Raw genomic sequence first — 18,963 nt, 5'->3', positions numbered from 1 at the left:
TCAAATTTTCCTTCATATTTGCCCTTTAAAAAAATGAAAAAGAACTATTCACATAGGCTATGCAATGCATCACACTAGAAAGATATGCTTCCACCATCTTTTGTTTCATGGTGTGCTAATTTTTGGAATAAAGAAATGCTTCCCATTACAAGACATTTTCAGGAAACCCCAGAAAATGACCAAGGTTATCAGTGGCTTTGTATGCAGCAAGACTAGTTTTAAAGAAAATATCCTCAATTTTAAAAACACAAGTAATTTGAAATACAAGTTTTCACACAATATTTAAGTATTTGCAAAGCACCAACCACCTAAAACTTCATCCAGGCATGTCTTTCAACTTATTTGGAGTAAAATATAAAAATGGAAAAACCACAATCCTATCTGAGGCAATGCGTATATGATAGCACATTATAAGTTGTCTACAGGTGTTGTATATAGGTGAAAGATGGACGTGTCAAATGAATCAGGGAAATATTTGTTGAGGAAGAAAATCTTGAGTGTATCACAAGAATTATAATAAAAGTGTCATACATATTCTTTATAACATTATAAAATATTAAAATATTATAGGAATTGAGCTGGTTAAGAAAGAAAACAGACTTCTATTAAGAATGAAGCCAGGACTTCTCTGTTGTCCAATGGCTAAGACTCCATGCCTTCAATGCAGGGGGGCCAGGTTCAGGGAACTAGATCTCATACACTGCAATAAAAGATCCCGTGTGCCACAACTGAGACCGACCCAGCATGACTAAATAAATAAATAAAATAAAAATAAATATTAAAGAAAAAGAATTAAGCCAAGTAAAGCCATGGGGAAAGAAAAGAAAAGGTCAATTTTGGGAATAGTTGAATAAAGGTCATCCTGGATAAAAGCAAGGAACTGTATAGAAGCATACAAGTTAACATTTCATAGATAAAAATTGGTTAAAAAAAAAAAGCCCTGAAATAAATGAAGTTCAGGGACACTCACTTCAAAAAACAAAACAAAACAAAACAAAAATCCTATTCTTGACCATCTTGTAATTATTATCCTAAACAGCAGAAAAGTAAAAAGTCCAAAAGAAGAATATTAGTTTAATGACATACTTGGATAACATTTTATTAGATTTCTGACCTATTCTTATCTTGTGATAACCACTCCCGAGGTCAGCATAATAAAAATATTAACAATAACAACACTTACTTACGTTTTTCTAAGCATTCAGTAAGTACCTATTCCATGGCACACTGTTCAGAGGTCTCTAGATCTATTATAAGCTCTCTCACCACTCTTGAGATAATTACAATTAATAATCCCAATTTACAATTGAATAAATTATATTTTATTAGTCTGCTTAGTAATAGTTTCAATGAGCAAAGATACTTCCTTCATCTGAGTTGGGGCTTCCATTGGACTCTGTAAATGCTACAATAACAACATAGGTTTTTAGCTCTGTTGCTGCTGCTAAGTTGCTTCAGTCATGTCCAACTCTGTGCGACCCCACAGACGGCAGCCCACCAGGCTCCCCCGTCCCTGGGATTCTCCAGGCAAGAATACTGGAGTGGGTTGTCATTTCCTCCTCCAGGGAATCTTCCTGACTCAGGGACTGAACTCACATCTCGTCTCCTGCATTGGCAGGCGGGTTCTTTACCACCAGCACCACTTGGGGAGCCTATATAAGCTGTTACAACTACTCAAATGTGCCATTACACTTATTAAAGAAGACAGACCATATGTAAATGATAGGGCTGTGTTCCACTAAAATCTTATTTACAAAAAGAGGCGATGGTTCAAATTTGACCTAGCAGGCACAATTTGCCAACACCTGATTCAGGATGTTAACATATAGATACATCTGTATGTCAGCATTGTGCAGAAGAACCAAACTCACCTATTAATTTTTAAGTCAATACAGAATCATACACTTTAAAGAACTGATGTCAGATTATAATATAATTTGCATAAAATTCTTAAACTTCCTGTACAATTATCCCCATAGGGGTCATATACTCTGTAGAATCCACAGAAAGATACATAAAATACTCTTCAGATGACCACAATTATTATCCAGTTCTTTCTTTCAGCCAAAATCTGTTTTCCCATAATCCATTAATCTTGCGCCTTTCTTCTGAACAAATCTAATCCCTAATGGAAAGGTATCTAGACCTTGATGGCTTTCTTATGGGGACATAATAAATTATCATTAGTACTTTTAAAACCAGGCACCAAGAACTGACCTTAAGGGTCTTTTTTTATATTCAGCAAATATATATAAAAATATTTTATGTATCACATATGATCTAGGCTCTGGAGATAATACAGTACACAAAACAGATTAGGTCCCTGCTTTCATGGGGCTTACTGTAGTTAGTTGGAGATGAGAAAGAAGAAAAATTATGCAGGGTACTAAGATGGTAGTGAGGTGGAGGTTGGGGGAAGTTGTTTTAAATGGTAGACTAAGAAAAATTCTCTCTGATAAGGTGGCACTGAAGCAGAGTTAAAAAATTGAGGACATGACTTATGTACATATCTTTAAAAGAGTGTTCCAGGAAACATTAAATGCAAAGGGTCTGAGGCAGGAATGTGTTTGGGAAATTCACAAAATAACATGGAAGATGGAAGGTCTCATAAATTGGAAACTGCAGCAGACTTGGGGACTTGATTCCATACCTTTCTGTTTCTAGAATATATCAGCTAGTGTTATATTTTAATTTAACTGTTTCCTTCAGTGGATGCTCTGAATCTGTGTTGATTAGAAATAAGCTTATGAGGAGTTGTATATTCTGGTTGCAAAGAATGAGAAAGATCAAAGAGTAATTTCTTAAGGAAAAATTCCATAAAATATATTTTTGTTTTGTTTAAGAATAGTGACGAGTTTAGGGAGCAATGTTTTTTAAATTACTTAAGTATAATAAATGCTGACACTATGTCAAAACTGTAATAGGAAATAGGCATAGGCAACAAATTTTTTATGTAAAGTTTGACAAGTTTTCAGCTTCTTAGTGTTAACACTAATCAAGCATCCTATCCTTCTAAAAAGCAACCAGCAGGGCCCCACATAAATCTAGAAAGCAACACTGCAGGTCTCAGTATCTTTTGATCTTCAGTTCAGTTCAGTTCAGTTCAGTCGCTCAGTCGTGTCTGACTCTTTGCGACCCAGTGAATCGCAGCATGCCAGGCCTCCCTGTCCATCACCAACGCCCAGAGTTCACTCAGACTCATGTCCATTGAGTCAGTGATGCCATCCAGCCATCTCATCCTCTGTCATCCCCTTTTCCTCCTGCCCTCAATCCCTCCCAGCATCAGGGTCTTTTCCAATGAGTCAACTCTTCACATGAGGTGGCCAAAGTACTAGAGTTTCAGCTTTAGTATCATTCCTTCCAAAGAAATCCCAGGGCTGATCTCCTTTAGAATGGACTGGTTGGATTTCCTTGCAGTCCAAGGGACTCTCAAGAGTCTTCTCCAACACCACAGTTCAAAAGCATCCATTCTTTGGTGCTCAGCCTTCTTCACAGTCCAACTCTCACATCCGTACATGACCACTGGAAAAACCAAAGCCTTGACTAGACGGACCTTTGTTGGCAAAGTAATGTCTTTTGATCTTAGTATTTTCAAATATACAAAAAAACTTAATATTAGCATCTTTTTCATCACTTTTTTTTTTTTTAGAGAAATGTGTATGTTAGCACATTCTATGGACTATCTTAGGCTTCCAATCATGTTGACAGATTACAAGAATCTCCTTTCACAATACTTTTTATTGGTAGATAAATCTAAAAAAAAGAAAAAGACTAATTCATTGGGGCATAAAAGTGCTATAAAAAGAAATATCAGCTTTTGCTGACAAACTGTCCTGGGGCTTTTCTATTACTAGAGTTGAAATCTTCATTTTAGTTCAAAGAATAAGGTGACCTTGGAAAGTCCTGGGATCTCTTTGTGCCTTCTTTCTTTCGTTTGCAAAATACACCCCAAATGCCCTTACCTTCAAGAGCAATACATCCCAATATGTTTGCACATGAGGAAAATTCTGCAAATACTGAATTAAGTTTCTTGTTGTTGTTCAGTCACTCACTTGTGTCTGACTCTTTGTGACCCCATGGACAGCAGCACGCCAGGCTTCCCTGTCCTTCACCTTCTCCCGGAGTTTGCTCAAACTCATGTCCGTTGAGTCAGTGATGCCATCCAACCGTCTCATGCTCTGTTGCCCTCTTCTCTTGCCCTCAGTCTTTCCCAGCATCAGGGTCTTTTCCAATGAGTTGACTCTTTGCATCAGGTGGCCAGAGTATTGGAGCTTCAGTTTCAGTATCAGCCCTTCCAATGAATATTCAGGACTGATTTCCTTTAGGATTGACTGGTTTGATCTCCTTGCTGTCCAAGGGACTCTCAAGAGTCTTCTCCAGCATCACAGTTTGAAGGCATAAATTCTTTGGCGCTCAGCCTTCCAGCTCTCACATCTATACATGATTACTGGAAAAACCATAGCTTTGACTATACAGACCTTTGTCAGCAAAGTGATATCTCTGCTTTTTAATACACTGTCTAGGTTTGTCATAACTTTTCTTCCAAGAAGCAAGTGTCTTTTAAATTCATGGCTCCATTCAGCAGCTGCAGTGATTTTGGAGCCCAAGAAAATACGATCTGTCACTGTTTCCACTTTTTTCCCCACCTATTTGCCATGAAGTGATGGGACTGGATGCCATGATTTTGAACTCAGAGTTTTAAGCCAGCTTTTCCACTCTCCTCTTTCACCCTCAACAAGAGACTCTTTACTTCCTCTGTCTTATGGGTAATAAAGAGTGAGAAGCAAGCTGAGAATAAAAACTTGGTCCTCTCCCCCCACTTTTCCCTTTCCTCTTTTTTTTTCTAAAAGAAATGGGAAGGCTAGGAAGACAGGAGGATTCGTACAGCCTCAGGAAAAACAGCAAAATGAGCCTTTTGTTGGCCTTTTCTCTTTTCTACCTTCTGTTTTTTCTTTCTTTCTTACATGCATCCCAAATGCACTCGTATTTCTTCACTATTACACTTGACCAACTTTATACATTGCCCAAATTTAATGTTCTTTCTCTCCACGATAGAAACATATTTTTAGCCACTTAATACCCTATTATTCGAAGAAGCAGAAGTGGAGGTTGGATTCTGACCCTTGCTTTGCTTAGCAAGGCATGTACTTGACATGGGATTGTGAAAAGGGACATATTTTTGTTCATTCACCCAGACAGGTGTCATATACATAAAGATACCACATGCCTCTCTTATAAGTTCCAAACAAAATGACTGATTTCTTAATTATCTGGAACTGTTTTATTATCTCATTAAAAAATTCACAAAGGCATTTCCAAGGTTAAATTTAAGTGTTCAATATATGTAATGAATCATTTCAACCCCAGTTTTTTCTTTAATTGGAAGCTAATTACTTTACAATATTGTGGTGGTTTTTGCCATACATTCACATGAATCAGCCATGGGTGTACATGTGTTCCCCACCCTGAACCTCCCTCCCACCTCCCTCCCCATCCCATCCCTCTGGGTCATCCCAGTGCACCAACCCTGAGCACGCTGCAGTTCATGGGGTCGCTAGGAGTCGGACACGACTGAGCAACTTCACTTTCACTTTTCACTTTCCTGCACTGGAGAAGGAAACGGCAACCCACTCCAGTGTAATTGCCTGGAGAATCCCAAGGATGGGAGTGGGTTGCCATTTCCTTCTCAGCGCACCAGGCTCCTCCGTCCATGGGATTTTCCAGGCAAGAGTACTAGAGTAGGGTGCCCTTGCCTTCTCCAGACCCTTTTCTCTAAGCCTGTAAAAATGTTAAGAATCAAATTTTTACTGTGATTTTAGAAATGTCTCTTTAAAGAACAAAATAAGCAAGTTTTTTTCTATGCTTAAAGCTAGTCTTTATTTCTCAAAACAAGATGACAATATAAAATTCATACTAACCTAAAGGTTAATGGCACTGCTTCTTCTATTTTTTGCCATCTTATATATATATAGACACATACATACATACGTATACATGAAAGTAAACTTTTATAAGTGTATTGAAGTGTACTTATAAGAATAATGTGGTTGATACATATTTGCTTTCTAATTATAACTTGGGACACAGTTATTAACACTGTTAGTTAATAGATCAACTCTGTACTTTGTCATCATTTACCCCATACCTTTCCCTGGGGGTAAGGTCTGTAGTTTCATAATTTTCTCAGCTATCTGGTTCTGCTGCAGGTTAAGGTTAGACTGAAAGTAAGACAATGTCAAAGGTGACTAAACTCAGAGCTTACTTTGCCACACCCACCTCCCAAAGGCTCCATCTTTTTTAAGAAGGTTAGAGCAGCATCCGGAAATTCTATGCCTTATTGAATCCTTTCCACGGCACTAGCCTATTGCTAAGCTTTAGTTCCTCATTTAAAAATATTAAAAAAACAAACAAACAAGGCACTTTTCTGGGCAGTTTAGTGGTTAAGACTGTGCTTCCAATGCAGGGGGCACAGGTTCCCTGGTTGGTGGAACTAAGATTCCCACATGCCACGCAGCAAGGTCAGAAAAACAAAACAAAACAAAAAACCAACCCTGTCTTTCCCTTTATAAAAGTGATTTGAAGATTTAATGAGTAGTTTTTAAAATATATAAAAGTACTTTGTAATCTCTAAAGCATAAATGTATACAGTAATAGCTGCACTGATTGAGTACAGATTAAGTACTAGGAATAGCACTAGATGTTTTAAAGTGTTTGTGCTCAGTTGCACATGACTCTTTGTGACCCCATGGACTGCAGCCTGCCAGGCTGCTCTATCCATGGAATTTTCCAGGTGAGAATAATGGAGTGGGTTGCTATTTTCTACTCCAGGGGATATTCACAACCCAGGGACCAAACCGTCATCTCCTGTGTCTCCTGCATTGGCCGGTGGATTCTTTACCACTGAGCCACCTGGAAAGCCTAATTAAAGTGTTACTTCTTTTAATTCTAAAACAGATCTGCAAGTTTGATATACTCTATTTATACAGGTGTTCCTTAAAAATTTAGTGATGTTAGGTATCTTGCCAGGGTAAAACAGCAACAACCAGGATTAAATTTAAGTCAATTCTTCTTTCACTATAGTCTTACCTCTGAATATAGGCTATACTTTTCCTGTGTATCACCAAGGCAAAAACACCATTTAACTGACCTTAAGCAATGAATGGAAGTAAAGAACTGCAGACAGCATGCACCTCTAGCAAAGCTGACTGAAAAAAACACCCATGTACTACATAACCTATGCTTAAATTTCAGAACAGACCACAGGTGAACTGGAAAATCCTTTGTCTCCATAATTTTTTATAGTTTTGATGCATAAAAAAAGGAGGAAATGAGATGCTTAAGATGTAAAATAATATGATTTCATCCTAACCAAGGTGGAGCTTAGGTTTTTCACCAGAAGTTCTATCCTAGTCACATTTTCAAGCAGACAGGCAAATCACAAATAGTATGGAAAGGAAAACTTAAGGATTTTCTGGAAAATAGCTAACAATACCAGAATGCTCTTTTTAGAAATGTAGAAAAGTTCTTTGTATTGTAGCTAATATTTCCTCTTTAGGCTTTGATATAAAGTTTGGCTTATAACCTTAATGTAGGTATATTTTTTACCCATGACAAAAATCAAGTTTGAGTATTTAACACACTGATGTATAAATTCTTCTACTTAAAATACTATGTACACCAATTTTTACCCTCTTAGAACATTTTACATAATAGTTTTAAGTGACTGCAGTGAAAAGTTTCTCAGGAAAGCAGAAATGCCTGCTTAACTCAATATTCTTTTATGCCAATAAAAAGGAGATTCCATATACAAAATAAAGTATTTTTTGAGCAGTACTTGAGTAAACACTTTTAGAAGACTGAGTATATATCTGGATCTTTATTTCTCATAATGGCACTACTGGATAATCATGTTAGCTCCTACCTGTGCTCATTTATAAACACTGTCAGGACCTTATCAATCATTTAAGTCCAAAGAGGGCAACTGTCCTCAACCAATGAACCCTCAGCATCACAGCTTCAAAAAAGCTCTGCTCTCCAAACCCAAGTTCCGTAAGACCACATCTATTAGATTAGTTCATGATTGCAAATATTCTCTTGAAGTTCCTGTTTAATGATGAGACCAAACTTCATTTAATTATCTTGTCTTTAATAGATGCCTTTTAGGGCTCCCCTTGTGGCTCAGCTGGTAAAGAATCCACCTACAATGTGGGAGACCTGGGTTCAATCCCTTAGTTTCTCAGTAGCTTCAAGCCAAGAAGCATATTCATTGTTCCTGCCACAGCTATTGTCTTTACCTGATATTCTGTCCTAGAAACCATGATGTGAATATCATAGAAAGAATCCTTGTCTAGAAGCCAGAGGCTCCTAATACAGGGAACATACTACACGTCTAATACACCCTGATGCAGACAGCCAGCCTCAGAGTCTATTGTGTGATAGCTTTGGCCTCTAGGCTGGTCATGCTGCTGCTGAGAGTGGTCAGACCAATTTTACAGCTCGCTTTATTTAAAAATCTTACAGACTGAGATTCTCTGTCTGAGGCAATTTATAAGTTGCCTCTTTCAAGAAACATGAGAGAAGTAAAAGACCTACACAAAATAAACACAAGAAAATTAACAAAATCGTAATAAGCTCATACATATCGATAATTATCTTAAATATAAATGGATTAAAAGTACCAACAAAAGACATAGGCTGGCTGGGTGGATGAAACATGTGCATGTATGTACTTCCACTTACCATATCACTCTACTTAAACCCCCAAATTATATGTAATCATTTTACATTGTTAGGTTAATCATATTTCCATTATAGCTTGCAACTGTAATTATCTTTTCTGTCTGACTATTGATTGTGAAAACTGATAAATGTCTTTTACTACTGTGATTATTTAACTATTATCCGCTTAATAACATTGTATTATGATTGGTCAACAGAAAATAATATAATTCTATATCACTAAAACTACCATTTAATAGGAAAACTGGTAATCACTTTTTAAAAATCCTGATGCATATCAGAATTATCTTGAAATTTTTGAAAAATACAAATGTCCAGGTATTGCTTTTTTTTCTCCAGAGTTTCAGATGCGTTTCTAATGAGCATCCATGTTTAAAAACAACTGGACTATATGAGGATTTTATCTAGTTTGTTTCACTTATTCTATTTCATATTCAGTACTCTCTTTTCATTTAGTTTATGTTTTCCAATTTTTGTATCTCTTTTTGTTGTTCTTTCTCAAGCCTTCATCAAGAGTAGTAGAAAAGCTTTTGTACACACACATATATATAAATAGTATGTATAATATGATATATATATATATATTAGAAAACCTACGAATTTTTGCCTAGCTAAAAAATTTATGACATTTTGATTCCACTTGTTTGACTTATTATGAAAAGAATGCTTAATTTCTAATTTATATTCACTCAAAAGCTTGATATAGTTTCATGTATTCTGTCATCTAATATTACTGTTAAAGGACTAGAAAGTTTACTATCTTAGTGATCTTTAAAAGAAAATTTGAATGAGGCTTGAAACTTCTAATCCAGTTCTAAGAATATAAAGAAATACTGTTGTAAAAAAAAACAACAACCAGGAAATTAATGTCATACAGTATTATTAACTAACGTGCAAATTTTGTTTCAATTTCACAAAATGTTATGGTAGTGGCCATTATTTGTTTTCATACCTTATTCAAGATTCCACGTTGTATTTAGTTGCATTAAGCAGCTTCAGCTGCATGCAACAAATTTTGGCAAATTCTCTTCTCATTTTTATTCCATTACAAATATTTTCTGATATTCCTTGCTATATTAATAGATTCTTAGACATACTCATCATTTAAAAGTGAACATTTAATTTTTTTAAATACATGGGGCTTTTAAGGTATCTTTGATATTAATTTCTCATTTTGATATTAATTTCTCACTTAAATGTTTTCTTCTCTGAAACCACCATCTGTGTTTTTTCAGTCTTCTAAGTTTATTGTGGCTTTCAATGGCTAAGTCAAAGATCTCTCTTGTTAAATGTCACATTACACTTGAAAATATGTGGGTTATTTTCAAATATCTTTTGATATTGACTTCTAACATACTTCTACAGTGATAAGAGAACAGATTCTGTATGATTTCAATACCTTTAGACAATGAAATTTTTGCACCTTGTTTTATGTCCCTGGATGTGTTCCAGTGTCTCCTAGTTTAGTGTCTATGGGAACCTGAATATAACTTGTATCCTACTGTTGCAAGAAAATTGTATAAATCTTAATTATGTTGAATTGGTTCATGATGTTTTTAAGGTCTACTATGCCCTTCCACTTTTCTGTATTATTCATCTTATTAATTTTTGAGAGTTTGATATTTAAACTCCAACTAAAAAAGTCTTAATTTATCTACTTAAAAAATAAGTTTGATATATAGTAGAAATATACACAACCTTGTTCTAAATTTTCCAAGTCTCTTATAAATGTGTTATCATACTTTCATAATTTCATCTGCTATTCAGCTGTATAAAATAAAAATATATTTTGACTTCAGTAATGTATTTTGCTGTATTTCTTAGTGGCACAAAATAAATCACTTATGAACTAATTTGTGTTGTAGAAACAAGGCTGTAAAAACACAGACTATAATACAAGCTTATAGCATAGTTTTTCTAGATTTCTATTGAACAAATGGAAATTAAAATTATCCTACAAGTCAACTCACCACTGAGGAGTGCTGAGTACAGAAAATATGGTTAAAATAATAGGTCTAGTATGTAGAAAGTGCTCAATAAATGTTAGCAGCAGCTATAACTATTACTACTACTGTTGCTGCTGGTACTACTGGTATTGCTATTAGTACAAGTCCTGTTACTGCTGCTACTACTTTTGTTGCTGAAAGATAGAAACTAAATGAGCTCTAATGCAGAATCTGATATACTTAACATCTATCAGTCCCTACTTTTTTTGCTTGCTTGTTGTTGTTCAGTCACCAAGTCATGTCCGGCTCCTTGAGACCCCATGGACTGCAGCATGCCAAGCTTCCCTGTCCTTCACCATCTCCCAGAGTTTGCCCAGGTTCATATTCATTGAATTGGTGATGCCATCAACCATTTCGTCCTCTGTTGTCCTCTTCTCTTTCTGTATTCAGTCTTTTGCAGCATCAGGGTCTTTTCTGATGAGTCAGCTCTTTGCATCAGATGGCCAAAGTATTGGAGCTTCAGCTTCACATCAATCCTTCTAATGCATGTTCAGGGTTGATTTCCTTTAAGCTTGACTGGTTTGATCTCTTGCTATTCAAGGGATTCTCAAGACTCTTCTCAGCACCCCAGTTTGAAAGCATCAGTTCTTTGGCATTCAACCTTCTTTATGGTCCAACTCTCATATCTGTACATGACTACTGGAAAGACCATTATTGTTTAGTCGCTAAGTCGTGTCTAACTCTTTTGCGATTCCAGGAACTGTACCCCTCCAGGCTCCTCTGCCCATGGGATTTCCCAGGCAAGTATAGTGCCATTTCCTTCTCCAGGAGATCTTCCCGAATCAGGGATCAAACCTGAGTTTTCTGCTTGGCAGACAGATTCTTTACCACTAAGCCACCAGGGAAAGATCATAGCCTTGACTATATGGACTTTTGTTGGCAAAGTGATGCCTTTAACTTTTTAATACACTGTCTAGGTTTGTCAGAGTTTTCCTTCCAAGAAGCAACCATCTTCTAAGTTCATGGCTGCAGTCACCATCCACAGTGATTTTAGAGCCCAATAAGAGGAAATCTGTCACTGCTTCCACCTTTTCTCCTTCTATTTGCCATGAAGTGATGGGACTGGATGCCAGGATCTTAGTTTTTTTAATATTGAGTTTTAAGCCAGCTTTTTCACTCTCCTCTTTCATCTTCATCAAGAGGCTCTTTAGTTCCTCTTCACTTTCTGCCATTAGAGTGGTATATGCATATCTGAGGTTGTTGATATTTTTCCTGGCAAATTTTGACTCCAGCTTGTAACTCATCCAGCCTGGCATTCGGCATAAGGTGCTCTGCATATAAGTTAAATAGACAGGGTGACAATATGCAGCTTTGTTGTACTCCTTTCTCAATTTTGAACCAGTCAGTCGTTCCATGTTTGGTTCTAACTGTTCTTGACCCTCATACAGGTTTCTCAGGAGACAGGTAAGATGGTCTCATATTACCATCTCTTAAAGAGTTTTCACAGTTTGTTATGGTCCACACAGTAAAAGGCTTTAGTGTAGTCAATGAAGAAGAAGCAGGTGTTTTTCTGGAATTCCCTTTCTCTATGATCCTGCGAATGTTCGCTATTTGATCTCTGGCTCCTCTCTCTTTTCTAAACAGAATTCTAATTTTTTCTCAGGAATCTACTTCTCAGAGAAGATGACTCTAACCCCATTTTAAGGACTTATCTGGATTAGCTGAAACCAATATGGTAATATCGTTCCTTTTGCTTGTGACTGGGTTAAGGGTGGGCATGTGGCGTCTTGACCAACAAAACAAGAAGGAAGTCTGCTGAAGAAGCAGGGAAGAAGCTTTGGTAAAAACTTGTCATATACTTAAGAAAGACACATGGGAGTATTTTATCTGTTCTCTTCCTCTGAATATTGTCAGGGGAAAGTACCTTAGTTGTTCCGTTGCTCCCATTTTGATGCTTTTCAGTTTCCTTTAAAAAAATATGACCTTAGGATATTTTCCTTACTATCTGGTCAGCTCTTTGCTGATTTTAAAATGTTAAAAAAAAATCTTATTCAGCAATCTAAAACAATTTTTCTGTCACAGTAATGTCATTACAAAAAACAGAAGTTTCACATTTGTTTCTAAAATGAACTAAGATTGATTTGATTAAAGAATTTTATACATACTATTTATAGTCTTTTTGTTTTTTTAATATTATATTTACAATGCTTTAGCTATAGAGCAAAGTGATTCAGTTATATCTATCTATCTATCTATCTATCTATCTATCTATATATATATATATACTTCAGATTCTTTTTCATTATAGGTTATTACAAGATATTGAATATAATCTTCTGTTCTATACAGTAGGTCCTTCAAAACAAAAGTAGACTCAACAGACATAGAAAAAAACCTTAAGGTTAGCAAAAGAAGAAGGGAGAAGGATAAATTAGAAATTTGGGAATAACAAATACAATCTTCTTTATAATAATTAGTTTTCTACTGCAAAGCTAGACTAGCTTTGTGCTGTCCAATACAGCTGTCACTAGCCACATGTGGCTATTTAAATTAAATTAATTAAAGATTCTGTTCTTCTGTTGCACTAGATGAATTTCAAGTGCTCAACAGCTAATTTGACTATGCATTGGACAGTGCATATATAGAATATATCCATCATTGAGGAACATACTCTTGGACAATGCTGGGCTAGATTATGTGTCTAGAAAGTTTAAATTTTCATGTATTAGATTAAATTTTAAAAGGCTCCAGCTTGTACAATTTATGCTCAGATAGCTTTATTAACTTGGATAGCATGAAAATAAATTTTGGTGTGGTAATTTAATTGTCTCAAATTCTGAACTAGTAGAGACAAGGTTAATGAAAAAACATTTATTTGCATATCCATGATATATATATATATATGTGTGTGTGTGTGTGTGTGTTAAATATATTTCCTTAACATTTGCTGAAAGCTGAACCAGAAGACAAAGATACTAAAAGAAATGTAAAGTGACCAATAGTAAGCTTTATAAAAAATCTGAGCATATAAAATATGGGTAAAATGAAACAAGCTTGGCATGTGTGTCTGGCATGTCTTTATCTATTTTTTTTATTACCTACCATACATTATTCATGTTATATAGCACTTGTGTTATTAGGCCCAAAATGTGGGCCCACCTCTACAACTACATAACAGAAATAGATGGGGATTGAGAGGTGGGTTTGGCTTTCACACTCCTACCTAACACAGTCTAATATACAGTAGGACTCCCTTCTTCTCACGCATAAAACCTCTATTTTCCGAGATTTATTTTATTCATCCAAATCACTATTTGGTTTCATCATTGCTTTTTACTAACCTCATGATGACCATTTCCTGTCATTGGTTAAAGAGCTTCATACCTACTTCACAGTTTCACTATATGCTCCAAGTCCTAATGTCACCCACATAGAAGACTCCCCAAACTCCCTACCCTTAACAGTCCTTGAACTCCTTGACCTCCATTCAACATTGAGCATGCACTCTCACGACCACACTCTAGATCTGACCTCAATGAGAACAGTCTCACTTCTCACATCTTAAATTGAAATATTAATACATTCCATTCTTGGATCCCCTGACTTGCTATCTCTTTTACCCTGTTTATCCTGCAACCCTGGTTCTTTAATTTTTATGGATTTTTCAAAGTTAGATATCTAACTTTCTCCCTGCTCGCCCTCTTTATAGACTCCACTGTCATTCCCTAGTGTACAGTGCATGACTCACCAGTATCCTCAAATTTCCTTGGTTTGTTTGCTGTTATGTTGTAGTCTCACCTTTCTCTAACCCATTTTCATCTAAAGCATAAATCTGAGACTAAATTTTAACCTGAACTTAATTTTATTTGTGCCTAGAAAGCTCTCAATGTCTCTTCCTTCTTTTCTTTTCCAATTTGTCCTTCAGGTATTTAGCTTCCTATAGGAAGAAATCCTTAACTCCCTAACTAGGCTATGTGCCAATTCCACATGATTTTATAGCATTCCATACTTATTCTATCATATCACTTATCACCCTGCCTTGTGATTTTCTGTGACTTCCTAAGAAATGATAAAATTCTTGAAGGCATAGACTCTTTCACTCTAGCACTGTCTGATAAAAGTAGGCACTCAATTACTTGTTAATTAATGCTGGAAATTTAATACAATCATTGTAATTGAAGCTACATATAATTATTAAATTGAAGCTACATGTATTATTAAAAATAAATTAATAGAACTAAATATCATAAGCTATAAATAAGAGTGTGTTAGCAATAATATGAGGAGAAATAGAGTAGGGTAAGGAAGATTAGGAATCCCAGGGTTGTAGGGAGAAGGGAGGGTTGCAATTTTAAATTCAGTATTCAGATTAGGCCTCACTGAGAAGATGATCAGTTGAGTAAAGGTGAGGTAAGGGAGTTAGTGATGTAGATATCTGGGTTGGAAGAGTATACAAGGCAAAGAGAACAGCCAGTGCAAAAGCCCTAAGGTGGGAGCATGCCTGGCATATACAAGGAGGGAGACCGTGTGCCTGCAGCAGGGTGAATAAAGAGGAAAACAGTAAAAGATGAGTTCAGAGAAGTAATAGAAGGCCAGACTGTGCAGGCCTTGCAGACCTCTGTATGAGTTTGGATTTAAGTAAAACAGAGAGCCACTGAAAAGTGTTGAGTAAAATACACTGAAACTCTGCCTCTTATATTGAGCACTGTAGGGAGCAAGAGTAATATCAGGAAAATTCACTGAAAAAGCTATTTAGAATAATCCAGGGAAAGATAGGGGACAACTTCCCTGATGGTTCAGTGGTAAAGAATCCACTTGCTATGCAGGAGACACAGGAAACACAGAAGAGCATATGAATGAGGAACAGTGTGGGAATGTGGGTAATAGTCTCATGATATGATAACAAATTAAAAGCTGTGGTTTTTAGATGGGAGAAAGGAAGGAGTAATAAGATATAATGTCTGGGTATGGACTTCCCTGGTGGCACAGTGGGAAAGAATCCACCTGCAATGCAGGAGATGCAACAGACACAGGTTTGATCCCTGGGTGGGGAAGATCCCCTGGAGCAGGAAATGGAAACCCACTCCCGTATTCTTGCCTGGAGAATCTCATGGACAGAGGAGCCTGGTGGGCTACAGTCCATAGGGTCACAGAGAGTTGGACACGACTGAGCAATTAACACACACTAATAAGCTATAACGGAGAAGGCAATGGCACCCCACTCCAGTACTCTTGCCTGGAAAATCCCATGGATGGAGGAGCCTGGTAGGTTGTAGTTCATGGGGTCGCTAAGAGTCGGACATGACTGAGCGACTTCACTTTCACTTTTCATTTTCCTGCGTTGGAGAAGGAAATGGCAACCCACTCCAGTGTTCTTGCCTGGAGAATCCCAGGGACGGGGGAGCCTGGTGGGCTGCCGTCTATGGGGTCGCACAGAGTCGGACACGACTGAAATGACTTAGCAGTAGCAGTAGCAATAAGATATAAAGAAGACAGTCAATTCACTTCCAGGCCCAGTCATTCATGGGCTAGGGGAGAAAATACAAGTCCTTAACTTTAGAGGCCTGCAAAGGAAGCAGTATCTTCAGAGGAAAGCCAGTTTCCATTAGAACAATAAGGTAAAAGGAAAGAAAATTCAGAGACTTCAAGATATAAGGGATTGTGCTGATGATGAATTACGAGTTTCTGGGGGCACAGAAGAGTTTCAGTGGTTGGGAAGGGATAGGAAACAGCAGGGATATGCAAAGACTTATGGAATTGAATGGAAAGAGATGAGGAATGATGTGGAAGTCTGGGACTTCTTGAAGTGGCAAACATAAAATGGAATAAAGGCCATAATAAGATTAATCCTTATTTCTTGAACTCAAGAAAGATAATGGTGGCAAGGTTGTGAGTAATGAGGGGCTAGGAAGTTCAGGGTATGTGTGTCTCTATCTTGATTCCTTTTCAGGAGAGCATATTTGTTCCTAGTGCTGGAGCTTCCTCTGACTCTTGTCAATGGAATTGATGGACCTAAAAGGCTGGTTCCATCCAATTTCAAAAATTCATGTGACCCTCACACACATGGATTTCTGATCAAACTAGCTCACAGTTTAAAAAATTTCCGTGCTCTAGGGGAAATGTAAGCTAACTTTTCATAGCAGAATTTGGTTTTACTTACATCTGTGTTGCAGGAGCGATACCGTTTCCTTTCCCCAAGGCAATATTTTCCACCTCCTGAAGGTCTGAAAACACATTTTGTTTAACATGTGAATATAATATATCTAACCACATAAAGAGTACATAAATTGTTTGATGAAAACATATTGACATTTAAGAAAATAAAAAATTTGTCATTTTATTAGTTATTAAAATAATAATCATGGTGATAGCAATAATGATTATGGTTGTTAAAAATTAAGACAATTTACTATGAGTAATTTTATAAGGCTATTAATTGTGATGATACATACATTCTTAAGAAAATGTGATTAAATCAATGTACTTTCTAATTAACATAGTAAACAGGTATTCAGTTCAACACAATGAGTTTAAAAATCATTTATAATGAAAAGCCATTTTAATCGTATTCAACAAAACACATAATCTGATACTGTATGTTTATCAAGTAGGAAGTGGGAAGTTTGTTTTTACAGACTAGAAATAAGGAGAAGACACTAAATAACTTTCTGGAAATAGCTTCAGTTCAGAGTATATAATGTAGAAATAAATTTCTATCTCATTTCAAATATTACATAAAGTTTAAAAGAATTAAATCTAAACATCAGATAGGCTTGTATTATGTAGATACTTTATAGTACATTCAATTAGGGTGTCAAATACTTGTTTTACATAAATCAATTTCTGGAGTATTTAACATTAGAGAAAGTCATATGCTATTACTTTGGCATGTAATATTTGAATGGAAAAAACTAACTTGTTGTTTCAAAAGTGGTCCAAGTCATTCTCTTAAGTATTTTGGTATATTATTTATTACCATAGGGTTTTATACTTTTGGTTATTAAATTACAGTAGCTTGGAGCTGAACTTCATTATTCTGTACTTGTTTTAAAAAGATCAAGTCTCAAGTATAATTTTGGTTCACTGATAACTATTATCAATTTATTACATTATCAATTATCTCATTGATATTAATTACAAATGAGATAATTAAAGTTACACTTTGAATATATTTTGAATGCCAGTGAATGCTGACTTCAAACAAGGGAAAGAAATGGCCCAGCCTGAGCCAGGATGGGAGAAATGGGGGTCAGAGAAAAACAAGGTAGTGGGAATAGTGGTGGCACTGCGTTTATGAATGGCTGACAGTGAGCTCTGTTTAACGGAATGAAAAAACAGAAGTAATACAAAGGGAAACAATTTCAAACTGAAAAAGAAGAAAAAAAGAAGACACATTTAGAGGGAGGAACCAAAGACAGGGTTACTAAGTTAAAATAGGAAAAAATTAAAATAGACCATTTTTTTACCCCAGCAGGGGGAAAAAGCAGAGGTGATATCGTAACATCATTTTGCACCAAATATTGTCAACAAAGAAGGTCCTTAACCTGAGTTCTAGACAAAAATGGGAGCACTTGACATGAAGCAGCTAAGGAGCAGTTTAGTCTCTGGTAGGGCACAAAAGACCAAGTAGAGAAATCATCCACCTGTAATGGGCACTGGTGGGAGGGAGAAGCAATACAGCTTAGCAAGGAATAAGGATGGGCTGGCTTTATGCCAGGGGGACTCTGGCTAGAGAAAGAGTGGTGGGAGAGGAGCAGTCTGACCTGCATAAAACAGTCATGAGGAGAAAAGTGGTGGCAGTTCCGGAAGATGATTAATGGGGGCATGTGAATGGAAACTATTTTAACACATGGGTAGTATTCTTTTCATTGTGATTTGTGATGCGAATCAAGGCATTTCAACCCTTGAAGTGCTCTCATTGGTCTTTTTAATACTAATGTAGCAGTAATAATTTTATGTGACATGTGAAAAGACCTTAGGTTTCCTGGGAATAATGGTAATGTAGCTAAGACCAGACCTGGTTTCATCCATAATTCAGTAGTTTTTGGAGGAGGAAATCTATCTGATTATTACTAGATGAAAAGTCTGGCTGTACCTGGGATAGATACACAATGCTTTTCTTTTTTTTTTAGTTACATAGTAAGGTGAAAAGAAGAAAAAGAAAGTCTGTCTAACAAGGCTCCTCCACTTTCCTGTGCCTATTGCTTGTTCTGAAGAAAGCACTTGGCTCACTGGAGAAACGTTTTTACAGATAACATGTGAAACCACAGCTTTGAAT

General features: G+C 36.4%; 1 protein-coding gene across 1 annotated transcript in view; it reads right to left on the bottom strand.

Moving 5' to 3' along the window:
• The window catches only part of ADAMTS6 (ADAM metallopeptidase with thrombospondin type 1 motif 6), a 273,198-nt gene that overhangs the window by 84,980 nt on the left and 169,255 nt on the right, over positions 1-18,963 (bottom strand). Inside the window, exon 13 of the mRNA XM_025270471.2 lies at positions 16,846-16,909. Coding sequence (XP_025126256.1) covers positions 16,846-16,909 — 64 coding nt within the window. The remainder of the gene's footprint in view (positions 1-16,845; positions 16,910-18,963) is intronic.

Source organism: Bubalus bubalis, chromosome 19 (assembly GCF_019923935.1).
Source record: "Bubalus bubalis isolate 160015118507 breed Murrah chromosome 19, NDDB_SH_1, whole genome shotgun sequence".
Lineage (NCBI taxonomy): Eukaryota > Metazoa > Chordata > Mammalia > Artiodactyla > Bovidae > Bubalus > Bubalus bubalis.
This window is presented reverse-complemented; position numbering and strand designations above follow the sequence as displayed.